Here is a 20,831-nt window from a genome sequence, read left to right on the forward strand (position 1 = left end):
AGGAACTGCTTTGGTCTGGGAGATGGATCAGGACGAGCTATGCCTCCCGATCAATGGCGAATCTCTGACAGGGCTGGGTGACGAGTAACTGTGAGGATAAGCAGCACACGTTCCTTGGATGCAGCGGTCAGACATACCGATTCATGCAATCTGTTCTTACTACCCCTACTTTCGAATTCATTGACTTGAGATGCACAAGAGAGCTTGCCATTTTCCTCGTGACCAATCAGTGTACAAAGAGTGCCAACGATTACCTCTTAACCCATCTGGGCATGGTTACTGATTCGCACTTTCACAGTTTTCCTTTCTGCATACATCCGCACCTCTTCTCACACGTTGCGGTACATTACTTCCCTCCCTCCCCTCCATATTTGGACCCACAAGGGCCTGCCGGTTCACATGCGGGTGAGCAAGGGGTTGAAACCATGCTTTGACTTCTTCCTCTCTCTCTGTCCCCTTTGTCTAATTTTTTGGGGTAAATGAGGCACGTCGGTGTTGTGTTCATGTTAAGGCAGCATGGATGCTTCAGGGGTTCTTCTGTGCTCGGCGTAAGACTATTTATTTGTGACACTGCTTCTTGTAAATACATGTCTTTGGTTAATCTATATATGAGGTACGAGCTGAAGTACCCGGGAATACCCAGGAAATTTGCCCTATTTTGTGCCCACTAAGCGATACTCACCGTTCGCAGCCACGCTCCCAGCTGGTCAACAGGACTCCTGCACCCCTCCAAACGGGTTTCGAGCCCACATTCGCACCAACAGCAAAGTGACCTCCATTTTTGTCAATTTGACGAACCCACAAACTCACATTACTCTGACCCCAGGGTCACTTGGGTGAGAATCACTCCTCCCCCCCCAATCGCTCATCGCACCATGCATACCACATTCGCTCCATACACACAGGCCCGCTGGCCCTCACTCACTCCACACACACAGGCCCGCTGGCCCTCACTCACTCCATACACACAGGCCCGCTGGCCCTCACTCACTCCATACACACAGGCCCGCTGGCCCTCACTCACTCACTCCATACACACAGGCCCGCTGGCGCTCACTCACTCCATACACACAGGCCTGCTGGCACTCACTCACTCCATACACACAGCCCGCTGGCCCTCACTCACTCCACACACACAGGCCCGCTGGCCCTCACTCACTCACATCATTTATCTTCCCTTTGTCAATTGTCTCCCTAACCCCCTTTATGGCTTGCTTGGCTCTTTCATTCGCAGATCGATCAGCAGTTTGCTGTTGCCGTGCACGTGCAGTTCGAGAATTCAAATAACAGGAGGAGAATGTGTATGTTTAAAAAGTCAACGAATACGAACATTTTGTATTTCAAAAAACCCTCGCGTTTTTAACCATGAAGCCTTTTGTTATCTACTATATAAATGGCAGTCCTTCTGTCCGTGTCTGTCTGTCTGTTTGTTTTTTTGTGACAAATAAGCTCCGAGACCAGTGAACCGATCTTGATGAAACTTTACACATATATAGAACTAACATTCAGCTCCAGGATGCGCTAAGTGGCTCTCCATAAAAATGAAAAAAAAATGTATTAAAATATACATATATATATATATATATATATATATATATATATATATATATATATATATATACATATATATATATATATATATATATATATATATATATATATATATATATATATATATATATATATATATATATATATATATATATATATATATATATATATACATACACACACACACACATTAAGCCTGGTGTTGGCTTAGTGGTTAGAGTGGTGGCTTGGGATCCCAGGGTCCTGAGTTCAAGCCCTGTTGGCTGCTGAATTAACACCAGGGGGTTGACTCAGCCTGTCATCCTTCCGAGGTCGGTGAAATGAGTACCAGTGTACTGGTCCCGGTGTATGCCCCGGCAAGAATAGGTGTACCATATCCCTGTGTGTCGTAAGAGGCGACCAGGGTTGGCATCAGGAAGGGCATCCAGCCATAAAAAAAACATTGCCTCAAGAAAAAGCCCAACCCCTGCACAGCAGGGAAAAATGGCTGTAAAACGGTCATTTTATACATATATATACATATATATAAAATAAATAAAATTTCCATAAGAAAAAAAAAAGGCTTCGAATAGTGCGCCGGCATATTAATCATAACAAAAGGCTTCATGGTTAAAAACGCTAGGGTTTTTTGAAATACAAAATGTTCGTATTCGTTGACTTTTTAAACATACACATTCTCCTCCTGTTATTTGAATTCTCGAACTGCATGCGCACGGCAACAGCAAACTGCTGATCGATCTGCGAATGAAAGAGCCAAGCAAGCCATAAAGGGGGTTAGGGAGACAATTGATAAAGGGAAGATAAATGATGTGAGTGAGTGAGGGCCAGCGGGCCTGTGTGTATGGAGTGAGTGAGGGCCAGCGGGCCTGTGTGTGTGGAGTGAGTGAGGGCCAGCGGGCCTGTGTGTATGGAGTGAGTGAGGGCCAGCGGGCCTGTGTGTATGGAGTGAGTGAGGGCCAGCGGACCTGTGTGTATGGAGTGAGTGAGGGCCAGCGGGCCTGTGTGTATGGAGTGAGTGAGGGCCAGCGGGCCTGTGTGTATGGAGTGAGTGAGGGCCAGCGGGCCTGTGTGTATGGATTGAGGGCCAGCGGGCCTGTGTGTATGGAGTGAGTGAGGGCCAGCGGGCCTGTGTGTATGGAGTGAGTGAGGGCCAGCGGACCTGTGTGTATGGAGTGAGTGAGGGCCAGCGGGCCTGTGTGTATGGAGCGAATGTGGTATGCATGGTGCGATGAGTGATTGGGGGGAGGAGTGATTCCCACCCAAGTGACCCCGGGGTCAGAGAAATGCGAGTTAGTGGGTTAGTCAAATTGACAAAAATGGAGGTCGCTTTGCTGTTGGTGCGAATGTGGGCTCGAAACCCGTTTGGAGGGGTGCAGGAGTCCTGTTGACGGGCTGGGAGCGTGGCTGCGAATGGTATCGCTTAGTGGGCACAAAATCGGGCAAATTTCCCGGGTATTCCCGGGTACTTCAGCTGGTGATTAATACGCCGGCGCACTATTCAAAAGCCATTTTTTTTTCTAATGGAAATTTTATTTATTTTATATATCTTCTTCTTCTTCTTCTTTCAGGCTGCTCCCGTTAGGGGTTGCCACAGCGGATCATCCGTATGATCCGCATAGAGATTTGGCACATGTTTTACGCCGGATGCCCTTCCTGACGCAAACCTGGTCGCCTCTTACGACACAGGGATATGGTACACCTATTTTAACCGGGGTATACACCGGCCCAGTATACTGGTACTCATTTCGCCGACCTCAGAAGGATGACAGGCTGAGTCAACCCCCTGGTGTATTAATTCAGTGGCTCAACGGGGCTTGAACTGAGGACCTTTTGGATCCCAAGCCGCTGCCCTAACCACTGCGCCAACACCAGGCTATTTATTTTATATATATATATATATTTTTTTTTAATACATTTTTTTTTCATTTTTATGGACAGCCACTTAGCGCATCCTGGAGCTGAATGTTAGTTCTATATATGTGTAAAGTTTCATCAAGATCGGTTCACTGGTCTCGGAGCTTATTCGTCACAAAAAAAGACAGACAGAAAGACACGGACAGAAGGACTGCCATTTATATCGTAGATTGTTACGAATTTGGAAGCTTACTGCACTCAGCATTCAGGTCCCCATAGCTCAGTTATTTCGATAAATAAATGTGGATAGATAGCTCCCTTTCCCCTATGTCTAATGGGAATCAGGTGTGCATGCGCTGCGAAGTTATTTCATAGATAGGATTTTTTTACCACCCTTACAACAACGACAATGCCATCTTCACTCTCACACAACACTCTGCTCGCAGCATTCTTCGCACGCTCGCCAGCAAGCGCGCGCAGAGTCCAACATAGGCATGGCGTCCATCTTTGGCCAATCGGCAAGGAGCGGGCGTCTCACCCGCCCCGTTTCTGACTCAGCACAATCGCCATTACGCACGTGGCCGAAGGTGAGGAGGTGGGCGGAGCCACAAATGACTCCGATCGGGACTAAGCCCAGAAGGGTGGGAGTTGCCCCGCCCAGATCGCGCAGATCCTGCCGAGGGTGAATTTCCCCGGTAGTTTGGACGACGTGGGTATTTAGGTAAATTGAAATTGGCAATCAACCCTATCCCACGTGGTCGACCTATTGGCGATATTCGGTCCGATAAGGGATCCGTCGGCTCCGGAGTTATCCGGGGTGACGACCTATAAATTCTGGGTGTTCGGTGGAGCAGACTCCACTGCTCCACCGAGTGGTCATGCTCGCCACCGAAACTCGGCCCCACAACAGTATAACCTTTCCACACCTGTTTGATTGTCTGTTTCCACCATGAGTTAAACATAACATGTAATAAGTAAATGGGAGGTAATAAGTAAATGGGAGGTAATAAGTAGACCTCACTGATTCGCCGGGCCAGATTGGACAACGTCCCACCAACGGTTCCGCTCGGCTGTATGTAGTTAATAGGTAAAGGTGGGAAGTCAGTGCATGGTTCCCCATCTGGGAAAGCCACAACAATGGGAAGGTAACGTGAGAGTTGGGCATGGGGACCCTACCTGATTTGGTTATTTCAGATGGCGTCCGCGGTTACTTAGCAACCCATCGTGTTGCGGAGTTATCCGTGGATCATAGGCTTCAGGGTCGGAGGTTGGGAATTGGGTGCAAGTCACCCCCTCGTGAGCCCCGCAACCTCTGAACCCGTAACAGTATGAAGGCATTGCAAAGGCCATTCTGCAGCATGCCTGTGGCTATGGTCAAGTTGTTCCCATCATTTGTGACACTTATGCTGAAGGTCCCGAGATAAAATAACTGAGAATGCTGGGTATGATGAGCATTGCACTGCATTGCAAATCACAGGCCCTTCTCAACAAAGGCCAAGTGATTTCAATTGTGCTTTGCTCTCTGCATCATTCAAGAGAGCTGGACTCTCAGGAATGGGCGTTCCAGGCATATGCAGCTACTTTGGAAGGTCTCACACGATACTTTGCCAAACATACGTGCATGGTTTTTCATATAAAATAGTCAGTGGAAAAGCTGACAGTGTTGTGCCACAGCTTACCTGTAAGCAAGATGAGGCAGACAGGATGATCATATACTGGTATTCCATAATCATTGTGTGACTGAAACAGCAACAAAGCATCGGAACATTCAAGTCCGTAGCAGTGACAGATATTTTCCGACTTCCTCTACCTCATGCATCAAATCCACAAGCATCGTTATGTGTGAATGTTGGTTTGAGTTCGGCGAATACGAGGGTGGTTATCGACATCACTGGCTTGGGCTGACGAACTGAGACCCGACATCTGTTTTGCCTTACCTGGTTTTTCATTCATTTACTGGATAACATTACACTTGCTCGTTCATGCAAAAAGGTAAGGTACGGCTCATGAGATGGTGGTGAAAAATGACCATTTCACGCAAGCTTTTGGAAACCTTGGAGAGAGAGAAACTATCAGTGACGATGTGTCATCCACAATAGCAGCGTGTGTGCCTTATTGTGCTCCAAAACCGAAATATGTGAAATCAGGCCAGGTTTCATATTTTTAGCAAGCTGTATTCACCATGTGATGATGATAATCCTCCAAAAGACCATATATTCGGATTCATGCTGCATTACCCTTGTAAGGCTGTTCTTGTACAAAAGCTCCAGGGATCAAATAATGTCACACATGTAGCGCAATGCCAGAAAAGCAAATCCTGTTGACTTTGGCCCAGATAAACATGACTGGAAGTTGAATCCGTAAAACCATTTTGAGATGGTACGGTTTGAGGGTAGACAGTTCCCAGAGGAGTTCTCAGCCGATACAATTTTAAGGACATTTGTCAAGACAATGATGAGGATGTGCTTAAACAATGCAGACTCTGATGTAGATGATTAAGATGAGCAAATCGGTGTTATGAACAAGACAAAGGCACCCATTACACATCAGTTTATGTTAGCAGCAAAATTTGTGCAACAAAAAAAACATGTTGGCAGCAAGATTCAGCAGCAAAATCTCGATTTGGATCCGGCTCGGTAATTTTGGCAAAAATTTACCAGTTCCCAGATCAGCTCGGAACCCAGATACTTTTGCATTATTATTTTTTTACATGATCGAGGCTCGCGGAAGAGCAAGAATCAAGCGTATGTAAATCAATTGCATGGGGGATGCACGGCCTCAATATAAGCTGTGTTGACAGGTACAGCTAACCACAGCACTGTTCATGTGACAAAACAACAATACAATGCCTTATGAAGGAAATGACAGCAATGAGTTCGTTACTTAATACTGGAAAATTTATTTTCATTTCCTTCATCCCATAATAAATATATGAGGACGAGCGCCAAGTGTCTCCGTTATGCTTCATTCCAAAGGGTTTCTGCTGTCTCAGAATAATAACGAGAAGGGCACTCGGTAGAGCACATTACTCTGCCCTGTACTGTAATGCCTGATCCACGAGAACATATCTGGCCCAATACATTTTTCAGATATCATGCAATATATTGTTTTTGAGCCCCATCTCTCAATGGTGAAGAATCACTAAAAACAAATAAAAAAAATTCACTTATCCGGCTCCATATCCGGATCTTCACCAAAATCGAATCAATTAGTTGTGTTCACAAACCCAACCTGTCCACCAAGTTTCGTCCGAATCCATCCATAACTTTTTGAGATATCGTGTTATATATCGTTTTAGCCCGATCTCTCAATGGTAAAGAATCACTTAAAAAATTATCAGGTCCGTATCCGGATCCGGATCTTCACCAAAATCGAATCAATTTGTCATGTTCACACACCCAACCTGTCCAAAAAATTTCATCTGGATCTGTCCACAACTTTTTGAGATATCCTGTATACAGACAGACAAACAAACAAGCCGGTAGGCGGCGATGCGTCGCCGAGCATGGAAACTATAAGATATAGAGCAAAATGGATGTCATATAGCGGATAGGGAATCACCTTAAGATTATGCATCTAAAATCTCATCCAGTTCCATCTACCGATAACTACTCGGTATCCATTTGAATGAAAAGTACCGAAAATGCGGTTTGAAATAGAAATTCCTAAAGTTCAAGAGGGTGCTGTGGGTGAACAAAGATCTAAATCGAAAATCCGGCTCGATCGTTTGTGCACAATGTATTCCAGACGATTAGCGTGAATTTTCATGACCATCCGACCATAACCCAAGGAGTAGCATTTGGCACGAAGGCACCTCCAGCTCTCGCATATTATCGATTTTTGCACTAATTGCCCTTTGACCCCTGACCAAAGCGAAATCAGTCAATATGTCCTGAGGCAAAGTTGTAGTACTCATTGAGTACCATGAACCTGCAAAGTTTCATTCGTATCGATGCACTCACCTGGTCGCTAGAGGGCCTTCAATTTTCGCCAATTTTCCGCGCAATTGTAGGGGCGCTGCGGGTAAAGTATTCCATATATCACAACAAACGGAATATATTTGATAAAGCATCACCTGTAGATCATTCGTGCCAAATTTCATAACCCTACGTGGGATAATGGCTTTCGGAATTGATTTCGCGTGAACGGTACCGATTTTGAAGGTTTTTCGGTTGTTGCTAAGGAACCAAAGCATCCCAAGCAGCCATCACAATTTCCAAAGCACTCGGTCATAAGATGTACCTTCCACCCGAGTTTGGTCAAAATCGGCCCAGGTTTACTCCCAATTATACTGATGACAAACGAACAAACATCCAAACAAACAGACAGAATTACTGACAATAAGGGTCACCTATTTCGGTGACCCAACAAATGAAATTGCTCGTTGAGCAAGGAATTGCCGGAATAACTTTGTCATATCTCCATGTTCTCTGAAAAAACAAAAACCTGGAAATCAATTTGGTTCTTATAAATCAACAGTGCTACTGTTTAATGAGTTATAGCACGAAGTTTGGTCATGATCATAACTTTGAAGTCAATCGGACTTGAAATGGCATTTTTATCGCAATTTGAAAGTTTTGACCAGACCCCCCTGACATTCGACCCCCGGCCGCTAAGAAGGGTGTTGGTGTGACACCCCAATGAGATATCTGGTTGGATGCAGAATTGGAAGATGCACATTTTGCATTTGGTTTGATGTTGATACAACCATTTTGGTCTTGGAACAAAAATTTGTTATTTAATCACAAAGTTGCTGTTTTGAGACGAAGGAGAAAGGAGGAGGGAGAAGAGGGAGAAGAGGGAGAAGAGGGAGAAGAGGGAGAAGAGGAAGGAGGAGAAGGAGAAGGAGAAGGAGGAGAAGGAGAAGGAGAAGGAGAAGAAGACGAAGGAGAAGATGAAGGAGAAGATGAAGGAGAGGAAGGAGAAGATGAAGGAGAAGATGGAGAAGATGAAGGAGAAGATGAAGGAGAAGATGAAGGAGAAGATGAAGGAGAAGATGAAGGAGAAGATGAAGGAGAAGATGAAGGAGAAGATGAAGGAGAAGATGAAGGAGAAGATGAAGGAGAGGAAGGAGAAGATGAAGGAGAGGAAGGAGAAGATGAAGGAGAGGAAGGAGAAGATGAAGGAGAGGAAGGAGAAGATGAAGGAGAGGAAGGAGAAGATGAAGGAGAGGAAGGAGAAGATGGAGAGGAAGGAGAAGATGAAGGAGAGGAAGGAGAAGATGAAGGAGAGGAAGGAGAAGATGAAGAGAAAGGAGAAGATGAAGAGAAAGGAGAAGATGAAGGAGAGGAAGGAGAAGATGAAGAGAAAGGAGAAGATGAAGAGAAAGGAGAAGATGAAGAGAAAGGAGAAGAGGAAGAGAAAGGAGAAGATGAAGAGAAAGGAGAAGATGAAGAGAAAGGAGAAGATGAAGAGAAAGGAGAAGATGAAGAGGAGGGAGAATATGAAGAGGAAGGAGAATATGAAGAGGAATGAGAATATGAAGAGGAATGAGAACATGAAGAGGAAGGAGAACATGAAGAGGAAGGAGAAGATGAAGAGAAAGGAGAAGATGAAGAGAAAGGAGAAGAGGAAGGAGATGAAGAGGGAGAAGAGGAAGAGGAAGAAGATAACCTGGTGTTGGCTTCGTGGTTAGAGTCGTGGCTTGGGATCCTAGGGTCCTGAGTTCAAGTCCTGTTGGCTGCTGAATTAACACCAGGGGGTTGACTCAGCCTCTCATCCTTCCGAGGTCGGTGAAATGAGTACCAGTGCAGCAGCCAAAAGGCTGCACATGAAGGGAAGGGGTATCGACTGATTTATTAAATCTGGTATTGGTATGGTGCGGGCATGATGGGCTGAATGGCCTCCTCCTGCACATCATTTCCTTGTAATCTTGAGGAAGAAGCAGAAGAGGAAGGAGAAGAGGAAGATGAGGAAGAGGGAGGAGAAGAGGAGGTGAGGAAGGTCTTTTACAGAAAATCCAGGTTTGAGTGGAGGAAGTCAAGGAACAGCTCGCTAATCGAAGAGTGGATAAGGCACCGGGTCCAGATAATATGAAACCGAGAGTATTGATGGACGTGGCTGAGCAGGAAAGCGAGATGTTTACAGATGTTTTGAATAGCTCACTGGAGTCAAGACAGGTACCGGAGGATTGGAGAGTCGCAAATGTAACACCATTATTTCAGAAAGGATCCAGAGAAGAATTGAGGAACTGTTGACCTGTTCGTTTGACTTCAGTTGTGGGGAAGGTGTTGGAGACATTAATTACCAGATGAGGAACCAGTTAAACAAATACAACTAATTAAAGGTAGTCAGCATGGGTTTACCAAAGGTATTTCCTGTATAACAAATGTCTTCGAGTTCTATGAAGCAGTGTCTGATTGGGTGGATTAGGGAAAGGCAGTGGACATAGTATATCTAGACTTTAAGAAGGCATTTGATCAGGTACCATATCGGAGGTTGTTGGCCAAAGTGAGGGCTTGTGGAGTGGCTGGTCAAGGAGCTAATTGGATTGCAAACTGGCTTCGTGGTAGAAAGCAAAGTGTGGCTGTGAGTGGGAGGATGTCTTGCTGGGAGGATGTAAGTAACGGGGTACCTCAAGGATCAGTACTCGGACCATTACTATTCATTATTTACATTCATGTTGGATGGTGTTGTCAGAGAGGGGTATAACTGCCAGTTTCTTCACCGCTTCCTCCCCAACCATCAGAGATACCATGTCCTTTGCACATGGCAGCATGAGTTCTTCTGCAATGGAGTGAGGCTTTTTAGTCTTGGCAACATGGAGCGACACTCGATACGAGGCCTCTAATGCCCGAGAATTGGTCTGATGGCATGTACCCTCTCTATCAAGACGCGTATTCTTGAGTGCAAGAAGTTTCCTCTCAAAGAACGCTCTCTCCTTATCCTGATAAGGCACTTGTTTTGTAGTCAAATGCCTCTGCAACTTATTTTGTTTCATAGACTCCGTAGAAAGCACTTCGAAACAAATTACACATTGAGGCCTCTGTGCCCCACTTTTCTCCACCACGTAGTAATATCCAAGGTCCAGAAATTTATCCTGGTAAGAACGTTCTCGAGATTTGCTGGTGGCCAGTGCTGCCATCACAAATAAGGTGTCAAGTCGTATGTGGAGACGTGAACAGACATTAATGATAGAGTCAGAGTCTGAGTCTGAGAGGCCGTGGATCAAACCACTAATTTCCCGCCAAAATGAACCGCCTTTCAGTGAGCCCGCGCATTGGCTGGATCCCATTCCAAGCGTCATGTTGTGCCGGTTCCCATACTTTGAAGGAACCGTTTAGATTACATCCCGTAAAAGCGAACTCCGATCGAAAATAGACAAATTTTTCGCTGCAAGCGGAAGCCCGCGACCCCACGAAATTTGCTCGGCGACCCCACTTGGGGTCGCGCCCCCAGGTTTGAAAAACCAAGATTTAGAAGAACACAGAAGGAGCAAACAAAATATATTTTGTGATATTTCTCAAAGCAATGGAAAAATACATAAAAGTACACACACAACCAACAAGGAGGATCACACAAAAAACACAAAGGCAGCAACCACATCGATCACAGTAAACCCAGAGCCATGTTCCGTGAGCAAGCGGATGGCCATTGCTGGCTAAGGCTTTCAAAGCTTGCCTTTCTGTATTAAGTGCTTTGAAAACTGCTCGTCTATCCGCGAAGCAAGAGGAGCAAGCGATTAAGTGAGGTGCTTCATTATGTTAGCACAAATGGTTGCCATACTCCACACTCGGATTTTAAAAAAAATTCCCTGTACAACCAATGAAATGTTCAGAAGCATAACCCTGTTATGTATACTCATAATATTACTGATATTTGCAGTTCATACTTTTATTATTATTTCTATTTTTCAGCCCAATTCCATACAAACATTCAAACCTCTCCCCCTGTAGTCCGGTGGCAGAGCAGCATATTTCTAGTGAACCTTGCAATGTTTGGTAACAATCGTTTTTTGGCTTATTTTGATAGATATTGGTGTCGAGATCAATTTTAGGGTGAGTGGCCACTTGTCACTGCCTTGGCTTTTGCAGAATCCAAGATGGCCACCAAATATAATCAAAATATAAATTAGGTTGTAAATCCTGTTCTAAGTACAGCAAAAGGATGATATTGGTGTCTAAATCTATGTTTTAGAGACCAAGTAGGTGGATTATGATGTTATTGGGTCATTTGCTGGCCATCTTGGTAGCACAAATCCAATATGGCCACCAAAAATACCTGAAAAATGCCAAAATCACAAAAAAAATCACACTAGAAACTAACATAATCGATTGTGAATGCAGTTGAACAATGATCCTGCTGGTTACACATGTGCTTGACATGTTATATAATCTGATTGTGAAGTAATGATGCCGTTTAGAAGCCACCTGGTGCCACCTACTCAAGACGTAAATATCATGGTGCTTCCAATGTGAAATACACCAATATATCGATAACTTTTAACGATCTTTGTTTTTGTTGTAGGTTCTGACGTGAGTAATGATATGGCTGAAGCAGGAGACAGCAAGGATGCCGAGGAATGCTTCTTCAAGACAGTTTACAACTGTGGGGTTGGGAAGTTGATGCAGTCTTCACGAATCGGCACAATATTGGAAGCTAGTAATCTTCGGCAAGATGATATCAGACTACGACAAGAACTATCTGATGGATCATCTACTGTTAGATGTCACAAAAATTGTGTATCCAAATATGTATCTCCTTCCACTCTCAATAAATTGGCCAAGCTATGCCAGAGGAAGAGACAGATGATCACTCCAACGCTGGTTCCAAGTGATTGCGTTCGAGTACCGGTGGTGATGTTTTTGACTTTCAGAAGCACTGTTTGTTCTGCCATGACATAACTCCTTGCATATTACCGAATGAGTATGATCCCAAGGTGCCACAACAGTACAGAGTCCCTGCGTCGAGAGTAACCACAGACAAGATGGCTGATGGGGAGACGTACAAGCAGTACCTACTTGACCTTTGTGATAAACGTGGAGATGAACTGGGTAGAATAGTCTGTGACCGTATCATCGGAGCACCATCAGATTTGCACGCTGCAGATGCAATGTATCACCGCCGTTGCAATATGAGTTTCCATCGTGATGCTCAGAGAACTACCACGATCAATAGCAAAGGTACTGCTGATGACCAAGCTTTCACTGAAACTGTCAAAGTAGTCGGTTATGATCGCTCAAAAGTTTGGAATTCGCTCGATGTTGAAGCAGTATACGCAGACAAGGGTGGATCTGTCATGTCCAGACGTGTCCTTGTTGAGAACGTCATCCAACATTTCGCTGAAGATATGTTGGCATTACATTCCCCTGGAGTGGCAACGTTACTAGTGTTCAGGAAGCATGTTGCCACAAATCTCAGGCTTGTGGATGATGATCAGAATGGCGACATGGATGAATGTATCCGGAAAGTTGGCAAGCAGATCATGAAGGAGACCAAGGCAGCTAAGGATGACTTCAAATCCTACACTAAGCACATTGATCGAGAATCAGCCTCAGAGTGTATTAGTGAGACGTTGGTGAAACTACTATCAGCTATCAAGCCTACTTTCCACAATTCACTACAATCCATCAAGGTGGGTAATATCGTGACCTCAGTGGTAACGTCTCAACCGACACCATTACAGATAGCCATAAGTGTACTTCTTGGTGACCATAAGATGATCATCACAGAACTGTACAAGTATCATGTTTCTTGTTCCTACGATGAGGTTCGACGATTCAGAAGGTCAGCGGGTGTTCAATCATCAAAAGCACAGCAGTTAGCCGGACTCAGATGCCAGACTGGGTGGACTTGTGCAAATTATCATTGATAACTTTGATGCTGTGATCAGTTCCCAAAACTGCCGCCTCGAATGTCATTACATGGCAATGCTAGCAGCTCAGTGGAAGACCGAACTTGACCACCTTGAAGGTTTGGATACATCGATCCCTCGCCTAACGAAAGAAGAAATGAAGCACCCTATCCCATGGGAGACACGAGTCGTTGAGTATACGGGACCGAAGAAACCTCCTATGCCATTTACTGCTACAAACCGATTTGCCATGTCAGACGACTTTGTACAAGCCACAACAATCTCAATTGGCAGAGCCAAAGATTTAGACTTTAACTTCATCAAAGACGTGCTCTTTGAAGCAAACACTCCTGAGTACAACGGGTACAATACACGTCACTGCCGTGAGTCAGGAATGACCCCAGCACCCAAGACAGCTGTGGTATATCTTCCACTCATAAACATGAAGCCAGGGGACCCAACTACTTTCCTAACTTCCATCACCCGAGGATTCGAAGTCACCCGAGCATCCAACCAGGATATTCTCGTTATCACCTGCGATCAGGCCATATATAATATCGCCGTTGACATCACATTTCATCAACCAGATCTGCTCACCAACATAGTGGTGATTCTTGGTGGGATGCATTTCCTCATGGATTTTGTGGGTTGCGTTGGCACTCTCATGGCAGACAGCAGCCTGAAAGAGATTCTGATGACGTCCTTCGGCTCTGTCGATAAGATGTTGCAAGGAAAGAAATATCCACAGAATGTTCGGTCACTGAGATTGCTCACAGAGGAGCTGCTTCGACCAGTGTTTGTGAGGGAGAATCTACACCTGACCAGCATGGATGATTTGGAAAAAACTACTTGATGAGATCGCCACTCAAAGTCGTACCACAAAGCTGTGGGTGTACAACGTCATCAAACCCACATTTCTAATGATGATGTTTTGTCGGGCAATGCATGAAGGCGACTGGCCACTCCACATCAAAACAGCAGAATCAATGCTGCCATACATGTTCGCAGCCCACAAGTACAACTATGCAAGGTATGGCCTCTACTACGTACGCTCCATGACTTGGTTGGGACCAGATATTCTGGACAAGTTCTGCAGAGGAGAGCATTCACTACACCACACTGCTGGTGTCTACAACGGACAGTGGAGCGACATGTTTATTGAAACGAACTGGATGAGGAAGCGGCATGGGCCGGGTGGCATCATTGGCAACACAGAAAATCCTCAAACGATAGCGACATGGGTGTACAGTATGGATGCGACCATGACCCTGACTGGTGACCTTTAGAAGATGTCTGGAGCTGACGAGAAGGTACAGCTTAACCACAAGGAGGAATCTACCAGTCGCATTCGTCGAGATGGCAATGATCGTAAATCACTGAAGGCTACTCTAGAGTCATGCATTGACCCATTGGATCCAGCTACCCACGATGCAGGATGTCTGCTCAACATCTCAAATGGTCAACTAGCTCAACGGAATGTTAATGTTGACAAGGCAGTGGAGATAGGAGCTGATCAGCTGATCCAGTTTGAAGCATTATGGCCAGAGGGCTTTTACAGCTCACTCGCAAAACAGGTGACAACCTTCGCCGCAAAGAAGAAACGTCTAACAATCGATGATAATCCCGTCATGGATCAAGAGGCTATATACGCTCGGGTGATTGGCCTTCTCGTGAGCGAGCGCGATCTCGATCTGGAACAAGTCCTCTCCACAGAGCTAACTGCATATCCGCCCTCGATGTTTCAAGCTGATGGCCAGATGCGAGTGGCAACGGGAAAATCCACACTGAAAAAGAACCTCTAAGTCGAAGTTTCACAACGCCTTATCACAAGGCCAACATCTATGGTGATTGATGTTTCCTCTCTTTTGTGGACATTAGAATGGCCATCCCAAGGAACCGTTGACACGTTCATTTCGGTGTTCAAGGTCTGGGTCAACGCGCGGCTGCTTGAAGCTGATGTCCACCTGTGTTTTGATCGTTATTATGACTATTCTACAAAAAGCAGCACCAGATCAGCTCGAGCCAGCGCTACCCGGGTCCATCAGCTCGAACGGAAAACTCCACTGCCGGCTTGGGACGCAGTACTTAAGAACTCAGCCAATAAAAAACAACTCAACACACTGATTTGCGAATCAATCCTGAGTGATGACAACTTCCTGCAGCATGCGACACAGGACCACCAGTTGGTGGTTACTGGGGAAAACGACACACCTACGCAGGTATCGAAGGGTCATAAGTCGCCTCGTCTAGACCTAGCATCAACACATGAAGAACCTGACATCCTCGTGACACAACAGGCCATCCATTTGGCAAAATACCATCCAGAATCACGGGTGCGGGTGGTATGTGATGACACGGATGTGTTCGCGTTATTTGTGTACTACTACTACTTGAGCGAGAAGCTCCAGTCTTCAATAACTATGCAGTCTCCAATCATTGGTCGGTCTTGCATTGACGTGAATGAAACTGCTCTTAAACATTCAGCAATCGTACCCGAGCTCTTAGCGCTTCATGCTTTGACTGGTTGTGATTCAGTTGCTGCGACTTATGGAATTGGGAAAACAAAAGCAATCGCGGCCGCTCGAAAAGGCTACTCTCTGGATCAACTTGGTAAACCCTTGGCAAATATCGTTGAAGTCACCGAACAAGCAACAGCTTTCATGGGTGCGTGCTATGGCATTACAACTCCCACCTCTTCGATGACCAAGATCCACCAGAAACTATGGGCACAGAAGACTGGAAAATCAACAGCAGCACCTAAGCTGTGTAGTTTGCCCCCACCTACAGAAGCGTTTGAGCAGAACGTTCGAAGAGCACACCATCAAGTTGCTCACTGGTACAGTGCCCTGAGTGGGGATCCACCAACTCTCACTGCAGTGGAACACGGATGGGAAGCTGATGACACTAACAAGTGTCTCTTCCCTCGGAATATGGAGGACGGGGTACCCTATGCCCCGGAGCACATTCTGAAGCTGGTCAGATGTGGCTGCACATCTGAGCAAGCATGTAGAGGTGGGAGATGTGGATGTATGGGGCGCCAACTTCCGTGCACAATGTTCTGCACCTGTGGTGGTGGTACTGCCTGTTCCAATCCATTCAACATCAATGAGAGTGCAACAGATCATGCCGACATCCCTGATGACAGCGATGAGACAAATGACCGAGCAATGGATGTCGAGGATGAGGACGATGAATAGTTCCGAGATATAAGATATTTTGTCCTGTGGGGTGTTAATTTTGCTTAATTTTTTTTAGTATAATTTGTATTGACATAGCATTGAAACATTGAGCAATGTGAAGCTGCCAAATTATTGTATTATTATTATCATTATTATCAATATTATTAATGGGAGTATCATATACTTTAAATGTATGTCGACTTTTGAGTCACGTGAATGTCATGTCTGAGAGAATTATACAATAAATATTGTCCGATTCTAATTACATTTTGTTCTTATATTTTGCCCAAAATCAATATTGCTATCAAAATAAATATTGCTTATAAATTTGCGAATGACTTCAGAATCATAATATACATGTCTATGCTTCACAAAGCACACATATGTACAGAAACTTAACTCAACTGCATTTACAACTGATTACATTAGATTTAGTGTGATTTTGGCATTTTTACAGGTAATTTTGGTGGCCATATTGGATTTATGCCATCAAGATGGCAACCAAATTATCCAATAACATCATAATCCACTTCCTTGGTAACTAAAACATATAGTTAGACACCAATTTCATCATGTTACTGTACTTAGAACAGGAGTTGCAGCCGAAGTTATAGTTTGATTGTATATGGTGGCCATCTTGGATTCTGAAAAAGCCAAGACAGTGACAAGTGGCCACTCAGCCTAAATTTCATCTCGACCCTAAGATCTATCAAAAAAATTGAAAAGATGAATGTTACCAAACATTGCAAGGTTCCCTGGCCCAACCACCGGACTACTGCCCCCCCCCCAAATGCAATATAGCTGGTCTAAAACAAACTTGGCGGGCACCTCCTCCTTTTGACTACCCCTCTCTTTCTTTCTTTCCTTTTTTTTGCTCCTCTTCCCAGTTCTCTTTGTAGCTGCTGCCAACATAAGAAATTTATTTGGGGAAATTGTGGTCACAAGAGGATCGGGTAAAACTGAAAACGACGGCCCAGAGAGCATTTATTCCAGTACCACAATGGCATGGTTTACATGGAGACCGCCATGTTAAGTGGTGCCGAGCGCTTTGTCCTGTTGGAGAGCAAGCTTCAGCGTTTTGAATCACAAGCAAGCCGATGGCGAGAGGTAAGCGATTAGAGTAATATTTTGCTTTGAAACCTACAAAGCGAAGTAAAATGACCACATGAAGCATGACCACACATGAAAAAAAAGGATACCATTGACCAGAGTCGCAGGGCCAGGCTGAATGGCACAGCTAGGCTGTTCAGGGAGCTGAGGCGTAAAACTGTACCTGCGCTAAGGATGGACAAGGAGGCTTATGCGCGAGGAATCTGTGAGGGGGTAGAGCATCATCTGTGGATAGGTGATTCTCCTCCTGCTTACAGGGGAATTCGTGCATTGCGTTCATCCAAGCCCATCCCTTAGTGCAATGCCGTTAGAGCAGAGGGTGGTAGGCTCTTGACAGAGGAGTCTGAAGTGACGGCCCGCTGGGCTGGTTACTTTGAGCAGTTGTACCAGGCTGATCCACCAGCTGTCAAGTTGGACGTCAGGGGTGTTACAATCCCTGTTGCTGACCCTCCAATCAACTGTGGTCCACCTTCGCTTGTGGAAACACGGGTTCTGGTGAACCGGTTGAAATGGGGTAAAGCTCCAGGGATATGTGGCATCCATGATGAACTTCTCAAGGCTGGTGGAAAGGCTACACTCGTGTCGTTGCATGCAGTTCTGTGCTCTGCCTGGAACACAGGCATCATTCCAACTGATTGGAAGAGAGGCCTTGTTGTCCTTCTCTGGAAAGGGAAGGGTGATCGCCAAGACTGCAACAACTACCGAGGGGTGACGCTGCTCTCAGTGCCGGCAAGGTCTTTGCTCAGATAATTGTTGATAGGGTTCGCCACCATCTGCTTGAGCACCAGCATCCAGAGCAGTCAGGCTTTACACCAAAGAGGTCAACGAATGACCATATCCTTGTTCTTCGGGTCCTCACCGAACGCAGATGAGAGTTTTGGTAGGCGCTGCTTGCAGCGTATGTTGATCTCTGTAAAGCGTTCGATTCAGTGAATCGGGATGCCCTCTGGGGGATTCTTGGTTTTCGTGGGGTGCCACCAAAACTGATCGATCTGGTGTCTGAACTGTACTCTGGTACTGAGAGTGCTGTGAGATGTGGTGGTACCATCTCTGACTTATTTCCAGGTGTTACTGGAGTTTATCAGGGGTGTGTACTGGCCCCCACACTTTTCAGCACTTGTATGGACTGGATTCAAGGGAGAATGTCAGAAAGATCAAGCTGCGATGCATCGTTTTGGAAAGTCAAGATCTCTGACCTTGATTTCGCAGATGGTGCAGTCATCTTTGCGGAGACTTGAGATATCCTTTTGGGGGCCCTCGAGGAGCTGAATGAGGAGTCGGAGCTGCTGGGATTTCAGGTTTCCTGGATCAAAACTAAGATTCAGGCTTTCAATGACATCTTGGATGCTGCTGTTCTGTATGTGCTCGTTTGTGGTGAGGATGTTGAGGTCGTGGAGAGATTCTTGCAAGAACAGCTTGCAAGAAGAAGAAAACAGGTTTGATGCGCACTGTCCTTGTTTCGAGGTAAAAGTGATAAAATGAACATTGCGCTGAACTTTAACTTTTACATCACATGATCTAATAGATCGTTTAAACTTTAAAAAGGATTCAGTGCAGATTCAAGTAGTAATCAGTGAGGTTTGACAGGTACACTTTGCGGGAGGTCTAGGATAGCTGTGTACACAAGTGAAACAGACAAAAACACAGCCCCATGCTTGATAGACGTGAAAATGCTTATGAAATAATTTTTGTACATTCCATTGAAACATAATGCAAAGATGTGCACAACAGTGGTATTCTACTGTATCACCCCTACCAAGTACACACATACATTTGCCTTTCCAAACAAGGTCAGGTCAGGTATGGGAGCATGTGCCAGAACAGCACGTAGCTGCGTCCACTTTCCGCCGGTACTCCAGGGGCTTCCGTCTGGCCTTCCCCCAGGCAGATGCCAGGCCCATCCCCATCTGCTTGAGATGCTGGTCAACCTGCTGCAACCACGAGGCACGTGGTCGGCCCATTGGCCTCCTCCACTCACGAGACTCCCTCCCTGAGAGAATCTGGTGAGCAGGATCAGCGTCAGGAAAACGAGCCACATGTCCATACAGCCGCAACTGACGCTCACGGACCATACCGGTAACAAATCTCATCTGAGTCTCTCTCAGCAACCGCTCGTTGGACAAAAAATCTGACTTGCGATAGCCAAGGATTCTCCGAAGAGACCTGGTACCAAAGGAATTAAGTCTCCGTCTCAGATCCTTGGTCAGAGTCCAAGTCTCGCATCCATAGAGCAAGACTGAAAGCAACAAGGACCTGAAGACTCGGACTTTCGCCCTCCCGCACAGGTACCGGCAGTGCCACACCCCATGATCCAGTGAATCCATGACTCCCCAGGCCCGACCCAGACGTCTATTGACCTCTGACTCGCAGCCAGCAGAGACATGAATATCACTGCCAAGGGAAGTGAATCTCTCCACGACCTCAACATCCTCACCACAAACAAACACAGACAGGACAGCAGCATCCAAGATGTCATTGAAAGCCAGGATCTTCGTTTTGACCCAAGAAACCCGTAATTCCAGCGGCTCCGACTCCTCATTCAGCACCTCGAGTGCCCCCAAAAGGATATATAAAGTTTCCGAAAAGATGACTGCATCATCTGCGAAATCAAGGTCCGAGATCTTGACATTCCCAAACGATGCACCGCAGCTTGATCTTTCCGACATCCTCCCTAAAATCCAGTCCATACAAGTGCTGAAAAGTGTGGGGGCCAGTACACACCCTGATGAACTCCAGTAACAACTGGAAATAAGTCAGAGATGGTACCACCACACTTCACAGCACTCTCAATACCAGAGTAGAGTTCAGACATCAGATCTATCAGTTTTGGTGGCACCCCACGAAGACCAAGAATCCTCTAGAGGGCATCCCGATTCACTGAATCGAACACTTTACAGAGATCAACATAGGCTGCAAGCAGCACCTGCCGAAACGCTCGTCTGCGTTCGGTGAGGACACGAAGAGCATGGATACGGTCAATCGTTGATCTCTTTGGTGTAAAGCCTGACAGCTCTGGATGCTGGTGCTCAAGCAGATGGTGGCGAACCCGATCAAGAATTATCCGAGTAAAGACCTTGCCTGGCACTGAGAGCAGCGTCACCCCTCGGTAGTTGTTGCAGTCTTGGCGATCACCCTTCCCTTTCCAGAGAGGGACAACAAGGCCCCTCTTCCAATCAGTTGGGATGATGCCTGTGTTCCAGGCAGAGCACAAAACTGCATGCAACGACACGAGTGCAGCATTTCCACCAGCCTTGAGAAGTTCAGCATGGATGCCACAGATCCCTGGAGCTTTACCCCGTTTCAACCGGTTCACCGCAGCCCGTGTTTCCACAAGCGAAGGTGGA

At 45.8% G+C, this 20,831-nt stretch overlaps 2 protein-coding genes across 2 annotated transcripts in view; both read right to left on the reverse strand.

The window, feature by feature from the left end:
• Positions 1-20,831, reverse strand: part of RRM1 (ribonucleotide reductase catalytic subunit M1) — a 399,179-nt gene that overhangs the window by 146,402 nt on the left and 231,946 nt on the right. The gene's annotated exons all lie outside the window — the stretch shown is intronic.
• On the reverse strand, positions 3,567-10,999 carry LOC147024776 (uncharacterized). Its single transcript, XM_085886931.1, has 2 exons — positions 10,925-10,999; positions 3,567-9,065 (listed from the first exon to the last, which is right to left on the reverse strand). Exons 1-2 carry the CDS (start codon positions 10,997-10,999, stop codon positions 8,148-8,150), a joined length of 993 nt encoding a protein of 330 aa, XP_085743057.1. The 3' UTR covers positions 3,567-8,147.

This window comes from Eptatretus burgeri, chromosome 6 (genome assembly GCF_056783735.1).
Source record: "Eptatretus burgeri isolate ZD-2024b chromosome 6, Ebu_testis_v1, whole genome shotgun sequence".
NCBI classification, from domain to species: Eukaryota; Metazoa; Chordata; class Myxini; order Myxiniformes; family Myxinidae; genus Eptatretus; species Eptatretus burgeri.

Coding starts and splice junctions, on each gene's coding strand:
- LOC147024776 (XM_085886931.1), bottom strand. CDS start 10,999: ATGGCCATCCGCTTGCTCACGGAACATGGCTCTGGGTTTACTGTGATC. Junction 9,066..10,924: donor TTGCTGCCTTTGTGTTTTTT/GTGTGATCCTCC, acceptor ACTTGAACTCAG/GACCCTAGGATCCCAAGCCA.